Source organism: Bombus pascuorum, chromosome 2 (assembly GCF_905332965.1).
Source record: "Bombus pascuorum chromosome 2, iyBomPasc1.1, whole genome shotgun sequence".
NCBI lineage: Eukaryota > Metazoa > Arthropoda > Insecta > Hymenoptera > Apidae > Bombus > Bombus pascuorum.
Genome location: NC_083489.1, coordinates 10,201,529 through 10,214,439, shown reverse-complemented (window position 1 = coordinate 10,214,439; position 12,911 = coordinate 10,201,529). Strand labels below are relative to the sequence as shown.

Below are 12,911 nucleotides of genomic sequence, written 5' to 3'. Positions count from 1 at the left end.
ACAAAATAGCCAGCTAATGAAGAATATATTGTTACATTTTATATTTTATCTATATGTATTCTGACAATAGCTAACATTTAAAAAATGAATAAGACAATCATCGTTTAAAAAGCAAATATTTATTCAAACGCGTGACATATGGTAACTTGGAAAAAACTTTGTTCCGTGGTATTTCTTAACTACGTTTTATGTATATGTCGGGTTATCGTTAAGACTTGGGTTATGGGCGTGTAATGAATCTTCACCGGAATTATTCATCGTTGTCACACAATCGAGGTAGCGTTTATTAACAGAAGTATGGATGTTACAAGATTGGCAAGTGGCCGCGGTAACTAGACACTAATGACAATGACCTTAGGTTCGGTAACGAATCCGTGGTCAACGGGATAACAGACGTACTTTGCTCCAAAGTCTAAGTCAGACTCGACTTCTCGCGATACAAGGGTTACTTGACCAACTCTTTATTGAAACGTGGATTATTCACCGATCGTACAGACACCAGATAACTGACTAATGAGACTGCAAGAAAGGGAATGACTTTCCGTCATCCCCTTCCCGTTCATCCCATGTTCGGCGACTAGTTGTCGCCTCGAGCCTAAGCTCATTATCCCAAGAACAATTGTGTTTGGGTTATTTTGTAAAGGCTACAGTATTGGGGGCTTTCCAAGGAATTCCAACCGCGGGGGGGGGTGTCCTTTCATCTCCGACATATAAAAATAGTTTTTTAAAGTTAGTTTCTCAAGTTAGTTAAGTAATTTAATTAATTTAATTAATGCGATCTTGAAGATACCGCCGACTGTTTTAATTAACGTTCCATTATGAAAGTTAGGAGCTTCTGTCTTTGGTTATTCTGCAAGTAAAACATATACTGGATATCTTGGAGAAGAATCTACTGTGTCATTCATGTCACAGGTAAATGAACGGAAGAAACGGAGCAATTTTCTTTTTTAAGAAAAAAAGAGATTTCACATCTGTAATAATATTGTTTTGGGGAACGAAAAAATGATTCATTGGTCAAACGTGTCGCATATTTTTGGTACAGGTCTCACAATTTCTTGGAAGAATTCGTAATTGTATATGACTGGTCCCAATACTCTTGGTTCGTTTAACATAGATTTAGAAGAAGCGTGAAACGAACGTAATACTTTATCTCTTAACGTCGTACGTTAGAATTATTATTATTATTATTATTATTATTATTATATTATCATTTTTATATTTTTACACTTTATGTTACAATTAATGTAGAAAGATTAATTTCATTTTGAAGCTGACATCGTACGATAAAGCAAAAATGGCGAAATGCAACGACCATTTGGCATGGTACCAAAGTGGGCGCATTCAGCGGGCTTTTTTGTGACGTCAAGGATGGACTTTGTTGTTTCATGTCCTAGGAAAGAGCCGGTGGAACGTTAAACTCCTTTTAACAGTAGCTCATTTCTTAAATACGTTGAAACGTTCTTCATGGCGAATCGACTTTTTGGGAAAGCAAATTGTGTTCTTTTATCTTCAGGCTGAAAGCTATTCCATGTTTGTCCAGAATCGGAATTATTCTTGCACAAGCGACTATGCTGTAGATAGCCAAAAAAGTATGAAAAAAGAATTTATGAAATTCGTGGTGCCCTTACACTAACCATTCTTTGGCGAAAGTGCCTCTTAAGTCGAGAACCATATGAATTGAAAAATATTCGTTCTCATGAATTTAAATGTAATTTAAATTTGCTGGTGAAAAGTAGATTATATAAAATATTCATTTGATTACACCTTATGGTCTTAAATTAGAAGGAATTTTCAGTTTCTTATCGTAATAATAATTATTCAATCACACATCAATAATTTAATTTTTACTGAATAATATTTTCTAGCTTGAATAACTATTAATAATTTTTATGAAATAAAACATAAAATTTAATAAACGTTTTCAACCTGATCGACATGTCGAGTAATTATGATAATGTGTGTTGTACTCAATGAACGGTAAACGAATAATTAGATTTAATGAGATGCTATGTATGTACATATAGTCGGAATTCATTATGCAATGCGCGCTAGAACGATCAACGCCTGTCATCGCATTAGATCAATATGAAATGTATGTTGGACTCACAAAATTAAGCTAGTCGTCGGAAAATGATTGCCGAAAATTAATAATTATATAACAATCGTGCGAAACATCGACACTAGAAACTAATTTAAGTGGAACAATTTTCCTTAATTACATTAATGTTATCCATTAGAATTTACGTAACTATTCAGCACTGTATTAATATCTCGGTTAACGATTTAATTCCGTGCTGTTCTAACGTGTTTATCCTACTTCCTTATATACCTTTCACATTTTGCGTGACATCGAGATGAATTTATAAAGAAATTTCAATCACGAGGTTGTCAAGCTTAATTTCAGTGCATTCTCACGTGCAATTGAAATTATTAACGATACTTCTGTACGTGACAATACGGCGAAAAATACAATGATATGTTTACATAGGTATTCGTTTCTTTGTAGTATGATTCGCTTCGTTTCGTAAAGCCATTTAGAAAACGGCCTTCGAAGCTTTTTATTTGACACTGGTCGATATTTGTCCAGCTTCGATATTCCTCAAAGATTAAGTCACTTTGTACAGGATGCTCGAAGGAAAGCGTTTTATGACTAGATTAACCCCTTTCGACAGCATCGACGGTATATAGTCTTTCCTCAAATTTTCTATTCCGTTTCTCTTCCAAAGCTTCGATCGAATTGATTATACTTTTTGAACAACGTCAAGATATAACAGTGTCTAATATTCCGCTACAACTCAAACGCTATCGCTAACGATATTAGTTAAAATAATATAACGCGCAACCGTGGTCTTTCAAGCGCGTTGCTTCCGGCTTTTAGTACTATTCGCCGGCAGAACTCACTAGTGGATGGATAGCCACCGATGCTCCGGAGCAGCTGACGGAATTCTCGATGTAATCTTGGAAGTTACTCTCAATCACCCACATTAGATCCTTATAACCAGGAATAACTCCCGTTGGTAGTCGACACTCTCCAGCTTGTTCGACTAAGAGGAAGTTGTCTTGAATGAAAGGAGTGTCGGTGTTCCACATGTAGATATTGGAATCACCTAAAATCACAATAAAAATACCATAAATGAGTTTTAGAAATGAAATCTAATTTAATTTAATTCAATTTCTTTACCCTTAATTCTGAAAAAGATGGCAGATCCATTGTCAGTGCCCAGGAGTACGATCTTGTTCTTCTTTCTACCGATGTCTACTATGGATCCATTCGCGTTTCCTGTTCTCAGATTCACTGCTTTGACCGCGAACATTCTGCTGGAGCCTAGATATGTAAAATAGACGACCGATCCGCAGCTTTTCCTTCTAACGAGCGCCATGTATAGGACGTCGGGTTTGTCTGTGTTGGATGCTACTGCTGATGGAAGAACCACGCGATATCCGTTATCAGTCGTGGCATTATAAACGATGATGGCACCGGTACCAGCGTCAGAAATGTACACATACACTTGACCATCTTCTGCGTAGTCGATGACCATGTATTGGAGCTGCGAGGTGTTGTCTACCAACGAGCTCAAGTCGATCACTTTTACAACCTGAAATCGATAATATTTCCTCTTTTTAGGATCATGGATTAACGACGATGCCATTTTCAAAGATTGTAGAAATCTTCCAACGATTCAATTCTTAATTGCTACCTTAGAGAGGCGCTAACTGATGTTATAAATATTAATGTAATTTCGTTTATTAGGTAGCGCATAGCTGGGTAGATGCCTCGGTAATTTTTAATTAAGTTGAGGCTTATAATCATATAAAGCACTTGTAGCTTCAGATTCTAATCTCCCTATAATTAACCAGAATTTTACTTTCAATTAGGTTTAACTGCCATTCTATTCATTCGGAACGATCCTATCGTCAACCACGATTCTACTTTCCAACAAGTGTACATTTAACCCTAAACTTCATGTCCATATTATCTCACAATAATCTGGAATTTTATCTCCAGACGACCTCACAGGCTAATTCTACTCTCGCTCAATCTTTGACCTAGATCAACGATCAAACTACCACTTACCTTTCCGCTCTTGGCGTTGACTCCAACGACCTTCGGAGGACATCTACGTACAGGTTGTTCCAAAGTGTTGACGACTCCAACATCGAGAACCCACAAGATATCTTGTACATCCAAAACTATATCTACCGCACTCTGCAGTGCCTGGCAATTTCCTTCTTCCTGAATTGCCCAGCAGGGGAATGGGGCTATCTTTGGCTCACAGCTTTGCGATTTCATGGAAAGAACACCCAAAGTAAATGGTACTCCTGGTTTATAGCGTGGCAGAGTTAGGATCGCTTGGTCTTCGTATATTTGTGCTCTCGTTGCGATCACGTTTCTTGTGATGTAACGACCGCTTGTCTCGTAAATGTTCTTCGTACTTTGACATGGCCAATTTAGGCTAAGTCCTGAGAGGATCAAAGGTTTTGGCACCACTGGTTTACCGTTACTCGGTGGTATAATTTTTGTTACGGTCGTTAGACAGAGGACGATGTAAATCAATCTTTTCATCCTATCGTTTCTCGTAGAAAATGATTTACGGGACTGTAAAAGGGAAATGAAAAAAGAGAAAAGAATACGGGGAGTAAATATTAGAATTGTTAGAAGCTTTGAGCAATTGTGTTCGATAGAAACTTTATTCTGAATTTTCGTTGTAGCTTCTTTTTATAAGAGACCGATCAAAATACTCGCACACGAAAATCTTGAATATTCAGAACCAGACTGCGGATGTTTCTGTATTTATGAGAATTTTCGAAGGTGTAAAAATGTATGAACGTAGAACGCGTAGGATGTACATAGTACACAAAAAGTATAAAAAGATATTTAAATTGCAGTGTATTTATTACGATATTTAATGAACGAAAGATTCCATTTGCTTAGTCGCGTTCACGCAAAAATACAGATCTGCACAAATATCCGTAGCCTAACTGTGACGCCGTAGAAATGTGAAAGGCTTAAATTCTTGAAATCGAAAATCAATTAATTGGATGAGATAAAGACTTACGCGATTTTACGATGTGAACAAACTCTCGAATACGTGAATCTTATATCTGATATGCAGCTTATATACAAACTGTCCGTAGAACCCTATGCAGCGATTAATTATATGCACTTTGTATATTTATAAAGTAGCATGTTCTTCCGGTTGTCGCAATACTTCCGCCCGAACGAGCGGAGACGGCACGAACTCTCGAGAGCAACAAGGAAGCGTATTCTCCAAGTTATTTACCAAACAGCGAATAATGAACGAGGAAGCTTCGCTTGTAAGATGAACTTCCTTCCTTCGTTTAATAATTTTATAAATAAATTAATCATACTCCTGCAAACCCGAGTTTACACAAAATTACGTGACAAATACGTAATTCTGAAGTTGTTCAAGCTGTATTAAACAACACTGATACGATCATAGTGTTAGTTAATGAATATACCGATGACTAATTTGGTCAATCATCGTGACAATTAATTGTAAAACGATTATTAAACATCCGATCATTTACGAATCTTCCGGGTTCGATATATAGGATAACAATGTTAAGGGATGTCAAAATGCAAAATATTTCTTCCTGTATTTCGCAATATGGCGAACACATTACCTCGTATATAACTGGCGTAATTTTAAAGACTCTTCAGTTTAGCCTCTATAAAGAATACTATGCACATCGCAAGACAATTTATTTCCGTGTTTACGACGACCGCCATTGTGGTCATTCTTGCGATAACGAACGGTGGAAACGCGACTTTACCCGAAACCATAAAATGGACCGGTGGAAACTTCGAGTGGCCTTGTCCCACCACCAAGAACATGTTCAAAAGTAGTGGAAAATACGTTTCGAAAAACGTAATCGCGACCAGGGTCGCGCTGTATACCAACAACGCCATTGTGGCCCTTCCCAGGTACAAATCAAAGAATTGTAATTTCGATCCTTCAGACTCAGGAAACTACTCGATGAATCGGCAAGAGTCTTTGGTAAGATTATTGGTATTACGTCTAATTCATTTCGCACAAACCGGTTTGCGATATAGGTACAAGGCTGGTATTCCCGTGACATTGGCGAAGATCTCTCAGGATGTCGAAAGCTGTGAAGCAACCCTGGTCCCCTATCCTTGTTGGTCTCTTCAGGAGGAAGGAACTTGCACGGCCCTGCAGAACGTGGTAGACATTTATCTGGATCCTCAGAACATTCTCTGGGTTCTCGATACTGGAGTGGTGAACACTTTGGACGAACCTATGCGAAAGTGTCCGCCAAAAATCCTCGCTATTAACGTCGTCACAGGCAAGGTAAGCGTCGTTTGCTAATCTACGATGTCTCTATATAATCCTATTAATACTTTCGCCTGGCGTGAACAAAGTAGCTACTTTTACGCTTGTCAGTTCAACAGGAGCGAATAGATTATAATTACCATTATCTGTCTAGTTAAGTGACGATTGCGTTGCGTTATCACGGAGAACAGATTTGCATTCTTTAAAATAGAAGTTTTAAGTTTATCATCGAGTGGCATAAATTATCGATTAGCTAGAGCAACACTACTTCAAATCTCATATCGTAGTATTTATTAACGAGGTTAAGATACTGCCACAATCACGATATATTGCAACTATCCTTCTAACTGTTTCACACCTTTTTAACCACTTTCCGTTCCACTCTCTGATATTTGACAATATTCAGCTATCTTTCAAATAGTCTCCAAAAATGGGAAATGTCGTTAAATCCTATAATTACCTCGTTATTTCTTCCACCGTTTCTCTGGCAGTTAGTGAAGACCGTAGACCTGACTGGATTGACGAGTTCGGCGTCCCGATTGCAATACCTGGTGTCCGATTACAGTCAGGACGGCAGAGTGTTCGTCTATGCGTCAGACGCTGCGTCAAGAGCCATCCTCGTCTACGATGTCACTCTAGGTCGAGGCTACCGCGTCGTTTTGCCCCAAGCCGTCGCCATGGGCGCAACCCGAAGAGACGTTTTGTATCTCGCGCTACTCCGACGTTCAGACGGGAGCACATGTTTGATCTTCACTTATTTAAGCAGTAGCCGTATGTTCTCCATCAGAACGGAACATCTACGCAGTGGTTCTGCGAATGGCAAGATCCACGATCTTGGTATGAAACCGAAGAAGATGATCTTCTTGGGTACGGACAATGGCAGCGCCCTTTTCTTCCGGTACGAAGGCGAACCGGATGTTTACCGATGGGACGCGGTCAATCCATTCGTTTCACGATGTTTCGACAAGGTGTACACCAGTGCCGAATGTTCCCTTGTTACTCATGTGGTTGCGGATTACGCGAGAGGGAGGATGCGCGTGCTTGAATCGAATTTTCCCGATTATATGCAAGGCTCGGTTGGATGCGGTGCCACACAGGCGTTGAATGTTATGTGATGTTGATAATCGTAGGATAGGTTTAGCATTAAATAAATTAAATTCCAATGAAATAAATTATTTTTCTATTTATCGTATCTTTTATTCTTAGCCTTGCCTCGTCTTGAAATATTTTACGTTCAATAGTTCTGCAGGGATCGACTGAAATGTTCGTAGATTTTCGATGATCCTACATTTTTATGAAAAGGAAAGAGAAACGAAAGAATTAAAAATATTTATGCATACGGTTTGACTGTCGATTCTAATCGATACCGTAAAACTACACAGCAGTCATTTCTACAGCCGTATGCGTCAAACAGGGCTATAAATCAAGATGCAAATCATTTCGTGAGGCTGACTATGTATCCCGTAGCTCGAAACGGTACCAAGGAACTTCGTCGGAAAAAACGGAACCTTTCTCTCTTACAATCACTCCTTCGTTGCTGCGACCATGATTAGTCGGCGTTAGTCGACAACAAGAAACGTTTCCTCTAAATCGAACGGGCAATAATTCACTGGAACGTTGAAAAGATAAAATAGAACGCGTATCCAACTTAATATTTTTTCCAGCTGTCACATTTGGCGAACAGTTGTGGTTATCAGGTCACGCAACTGCGCTAAGATTTGCGCAGTAACATTTCTAGGTAAATGAGCTCATTTTATAATAACAGTTGGTCGTGAAATATTTTTAAATTATGATATTTCAAAATATTATGCGCATACGTATTGGGTTGTCTCAAAAGTTTCTTACGTTTTAAAAGGAAATAATAGATGCACAACATTTTTCTATACACAATATGTTTTATATTATTTTATTGAATTATGTATATAAAATGATAGATACGATAAATAATATAGAACAAAAAATGTCTTGCATTTATTGTTTCTTTGTAAAACGAAAGAAACTTTTGAGACAACCTAACACTTACGACTATCTTTACATTCCCTTACAATTAATACGATTGCATAAATACGTTTTGATAAAAAGAATTGGAAAGCGCGTGTCACAACGTGTTATCACGTTTCTGCAAAGAACGAAACTCTTTCTTCAAAGCAGAAACGCGGCTTTCCATGAAAATCGATATACGGTATTGAGTTTGTTTCCTGCATTGCAACTATCCGAGTGAAAGCTCGATCCATATATTGTTACGCATAAAATAATCTATACCTCTTTATACCTTTCGTATTAATTACCATTTACAACAGCCGATACGCGTAGATCCAATAAAACCAGCCTAGAAAGTATTTTTTCAGCGTTAAATTTATTCGTTGAAACGTTGAATATCTCGGCCTTGTATCGTTTCTACAAATTTTACTATTTCGCATTTTAATTATTCTTTTATTTCTAGATTTCCAAAGCTTTCAGTCCTAATCATTGTCGACACAATAAATTAAATAAAAATTCAATAATATCGTTTATGCTAATTGGCTGGTATAGCGTGCACGATTACCATCAAAGTTTCTTATTATGACACGCGTAGAGGTCTGCTGGGATCACGACTTCGTTTAATTAGCCTCTTGCGACGGGTATGAGCGTGCACGCTGTCGAAACGTGCCTAACCATGGTTGAGAAAAAATGATAGTTACTGGAGCTACTACTCTACGAAGACACGTAATTGTAGTTCACTTGACGAGGTGATTTACTACTCACTATGCTATGTAATTTTCATGCGGATTTTTTTCTAAATTTTCACGTCGATGATTATTAAGCGTATTTATTTGCAGATTATACAATTTTATAATGCTGTAAATTATTGGGTTGACAATTATGTGATTGCGGATTTTGTCATTACCACCTAATGATAGGTTCAATGGATAGTAATATAAATGAAATAAATATTTTGAAATAACGAATGAATATTACGAGATACTTAAGTTTCTTCGAACGATATCAAAAGTTCCTAGAAACGTAATTTGATGACTGAAACTATCAATTAATACTGATTGCAGGGAAGCTGGAAAGTTAAGAGCAAATCGCGATTGAATATTAGAATTCCTTCCACGTAGGTAACAGCGTTCGAGTTTTTCTAAATTTGGTATCTTTGATTCGTTCCTCAATAGGATAGCTTGTTGCCGTTGCTAGAAATCAAAAAATAGAAAAAAGTTAGAATCGTACGGTGTTCTACTTTCATCTTTTCTTCGGAACAGGTCCAGCGCAATTTAAACCTGTCGTTCACCTTGTCTTGTCCAATACGTCGCGTGTCAATAGCAATCTGTATTTTACATTTAAGTAATTCTATCGTACATTTGATTTCAGATTTACTAAAATTTCACATTTCCACATCTTAATTTAAAACTTTAACGTTTTAAATTTAAAAGCTTAAAAATTGAAACATTTGAGAGTCTACGTTAAAGAGTTTAGAAATTGAAAAATTGAAAAATCCAAGTCTAGAAGTTTAATAATTTGAAAACTTAAGTTTAAATCTAAATTTAAGTACAAATGCCTTTGAAAATAAGGAACAAAAGATTGCGTGCACGATCGCGATCGAGTTTCGATTTTTGACCGTACGATTATCCGAGCGTGCAATGTAGGCATTTTGTACCACCGATCGGATCGTTTCGAACCAACCACATTAAGGGTGATATTTCGAAATCTTGATTGTGACAGATTAACACGCGCTTACTAAATGGACGATGATGTTTTTGTAAATTGAAACTTCAACACAAATCAGCAGCTGTGTGTATAATAATATGGAACAATTTTTCAAGCGATAGTCAAGAAGCGTGAAGTTTTTCGCAACAAATCGACCGTAACATTTTTTCCCTCTATTCTTTTCTTTCTTATCTACTGAATGCTGGCGTTAATTAGATTTGATGGGATCCAACGATTACGCGGCAATTACACAAACCTCGTTACTCGAATTATACGATGATTAGCACTATGTGATGATATAACGAATTAACAGAGTGTATCATTCTACTCGTACTAATCTGATGAATGATTGATGTTTTTTTATTTCCTTTTCTGCGTTTTTTGCAACTTGTCAAACTTTAAATTCCTTACAAATTTTACAAAAAATTATCGATACTAAAAAAAATATGTATCTATTTGCGATCTAATTTTTCTAGCAACAGAAGTTCTTTCACGTAAAAGATAAACGACGAATGTCTAAGACGAATAATTCAAAGTATATATTTATTTTATTTATTGTTATTATTTTTTACCGGAGATAGCTCCTTCCCATTCTCTTAATTTGCGAAACCTTACAAACACCGTTTTCAAAAGGAGACTTCGTTCTACGTATGAGAAACATGTCAGAGAATAAAAAAAATTCCTTTATGGGAAAAAATTTTCTTCCAAAAATTCACCGGCGCATGTAACTGAGACAAGTAACACGACTAAATAAATAAGCGAAACTAAACCAGTGGAATTGAGCAAAAGATCTCGTAACTCAGAATGTGTGCGACAATGGTGTACATGGTCGAGCAACCGCGTTCGAACTTTCCAAGACGGACACGTATGCGTGCATACGACGCTGTTCCGTATTGCAGAAGAATGAATTCGGTATGGAAACACACTGAGAGCCGGGTTCATTGAATCGCTTGACGCAAGTCCTACAAAACAACCTTGCAGCACCCGTGCTTTTGCGCGGGCAGACCGTTGTGTCTTTGTGAATAATCTGAACGTGAAACGACTTATGCAACGAAAGTGTCCGAGTAGCGAAACGTTGTCCAGATTCCACGCGGTAGATAATTATTTTCCTCGCCAGTTTCCTGGTGATAAGGTGAGAATTATCGGTTTCAAGCGGTTCTAGTCGACAGTACCTTGGATTCTTGAAGAATTATAAAAAGAAACAACAATTCAAAATTTGTTAATAATACATTGGATTATTTGTTTCGTCGATGATTTATTATTCGACGGAAAATTTTAGGTATCGTGGTTGTGTAGAATAATTAGACGTAATCATTGGAATTGGTCGCTAGTCTAAAGAAAAGATAGAAATGATTCCGCACAAACTACGCGTACCTGACCTTTAATAGTCACAAATCATTTATCTACTGTCACTTTCGCGGCTTCGCTCGACTGTAACATTACAGTAGCACATGGTTCATAGATTCTACATATTCTTTACGGACAAGAGAAGTCATTGACAACGATTCACCACGAAGCTACTGGTCGTAACAAACTGGCACAAAGAATTCATCACACGATCGTAACTAGACTGCGGCTATTTGTGCGAAAAGTACAAGTAGCATTCTGTGAATCTTGAAAATTGCATCTAACAGTCTGATTGTAAAAATCTCCAAATAAGTAAAAATTAACCCCGATAAAATTTTTCAGGATCCAAGCTTACAGAACCTTCGTGGATTTAAAACTCAGCTCATTACATTTGAAAGTATGAAATCCGATACGTGATGGATAATAGGCATTCTAAAAAAATGATCATTCTCCTGGGGAACATAATGCCAAGCACGATTCTGAATCACGCAAAGTGACAAATGATCGTCGTTGGTAATCGTTTATCGAACATCCGCCCTGTTTCGCATGATCAATCACGGTGGAAGGGAAATAGTGAGATTTCGTTGCTTCCGTTTTTCCGTGGGAGTTCTTGCGACCCTATGCACGCAGCTATTCCCATGATATTTCAAGTCGAACATCTTGCGCAACCCTAAAATGCTTCATTCTTCGCGGCTATAGATCAGCGACGCGGGCAATTCTTGCGCAATATTTACCTTGGTACCCCGTAATTTCTTTTAGTCTTGATTGGAATCGACTGACGAGAGCCGCCTTATCGCATCCGTTTTATTGGAATTGTTCTTAAGAAATTGGCACGCGAATCTTGTTCAACGTTACTTCAATCGACGGATACTTTCTGATAAATCTGAGTTTTACGAGGTCTTTTGAATTCATTTATAACTGTTGTTTAATCCTCTTTTGTCTCTTTTCTCTATTCTCGCGAATAGAATAAAATAAAAAAAATATATACACGTAAAATGAATGTAAAATTTGCAAAGCATGTCGATAAATCTTATTTGCGTGATTAAACGAAGATTTATATTTTAAGGCGAGAATTATTCTCGAGACAAAGCAAACTGTTCTATTGTATTTGATACCGTGAAACGGTTTATTCCAATCGATCGAATTCATCTTACACGATTTGTCGTTAAAGTACACGTTGGGCTATAGCTAAAGAGCGAACGAAACGATGAATGCCGTGATTAAAATCAAGTATGGTATCTCCGATACATAGTCGCACCGGTGCGCCAAGAAAATGGCAATTGAACGAGCTACATTAGTGGTAAATGTTATGTGGAAGGCCTTGATACGTAACCCCGATCGAAAGTCCCCGGAACTATAGACCGCGCCCACTCTTCTTGATACAGCTACGTTTTTGGCTAGCTCGTTCGAAAAAAATGTAGCAATCTGACCCTGGAGAGATGTGAAGATCAGAAATTACTTTCGTAATGGACGATAGAGCGGACACGTGTTCAATATGGTTAACTGTTAATTAAATTTATTAGAGCTATTTGTTAGAACAAATAGATAATACAAGTGGACAAA

At 37.4% G+C, this 12,911-nt stretch overlaps 2 protein-coding genes across 2 annotated transcripts; one reads left to right on the top strand and one right to left on the bottom strand.

The window, feature by feature from the left end:
• Positions 1-2,685: 2,685 nt before the first annotated feature.
• On the bottom strand, positions 2,686-5,096 carry LOC132916431 (major royal jelly protein 1-like). Its single transcript, XM_060976436.1, has 3 exons — positions 4,076-5,096; positions 3,182-3,596; positions 2,686-3,107 (listed from the first exon to the last, which is right to left on the bottom strand). Exons 1-3 carry the CDS (start codon positions 4,562-4,564, stop codon positions 2,881-2,883), a joined length of 1,131 nt encoding a protein of 376 aa, XP_060832419.1. The 5' UTR covers positions 4,565-5,096; the 3' UTR covers positions 2,686-2,880.
• Positions 5,097-5,666: 570 nt separating this feature from the next.
• LOC132916432 (uncharacterized) lies at positions 5,667-9,108 on the top strand. The gene is made up of 3 exons (XM_060976437.1): positions 5,667-5,947; positions 6,077-6,332; positions 6,806-9,108. Exons 1-3 carry the CDS (start codon positions 5,706-5,708, stop codon positions 7,427-7,429), a joined length of 1,122 nt encoding a protein of 373 aa, XP_060832420.1. The 5' UTR covers positions 5,667-5,705; the 3' UTR covers positions 7,430-9,108.
• The last annotated feature ends 3,803 nt before the right edge of the window (positions 9,109-12,911 follow it).

Bases quoted from the DNA above. Each gene is read 5' to 3' on its own strand.
- LOC132916431 (XM_060976436.1), bottom strand. From the start codon at position 4,564: ATGAAAAGATTGATTTACATCGTCCTCTGTCTAACGACCGTAACAAAA. The intron at 3,597-4,075 runs GTAAGTGGTAGT...TATCGATTTCAG, and splicing joins TCAACGCCAAGAGCGGAAAG to GTTGTAAAAGTGATCGACTT. The intron at 3,108-3,181 runs GTAAAGAAATTG...TTGTGATTTTAG, and splicing joins CATCTTTTTCAGAATTAAGG to GTGATTCCAATATCTACATG.
- LOC132916432 (XM_060976437.1), top strand. From the start codon at position 5,706: ATGCACATCGCAAGACAATTTATTTCCGTGTTTACGACGACCGCCATT. The intron at 5,948-6,076 runs GTACAAATCAAA...TTTGCGATATAG, and splicing joins GCCATTGTGGCCCTTCCCAG to GTACAAGGCTGGTATTCCCG. The intron at 6,333-6,805 runs GTAAGCGTCGTT...TTTCTCTGGCAG, and splicing joins TTAACGTCGTCACAGGCAAG to TTAGTGAAGACCGTAGACCT.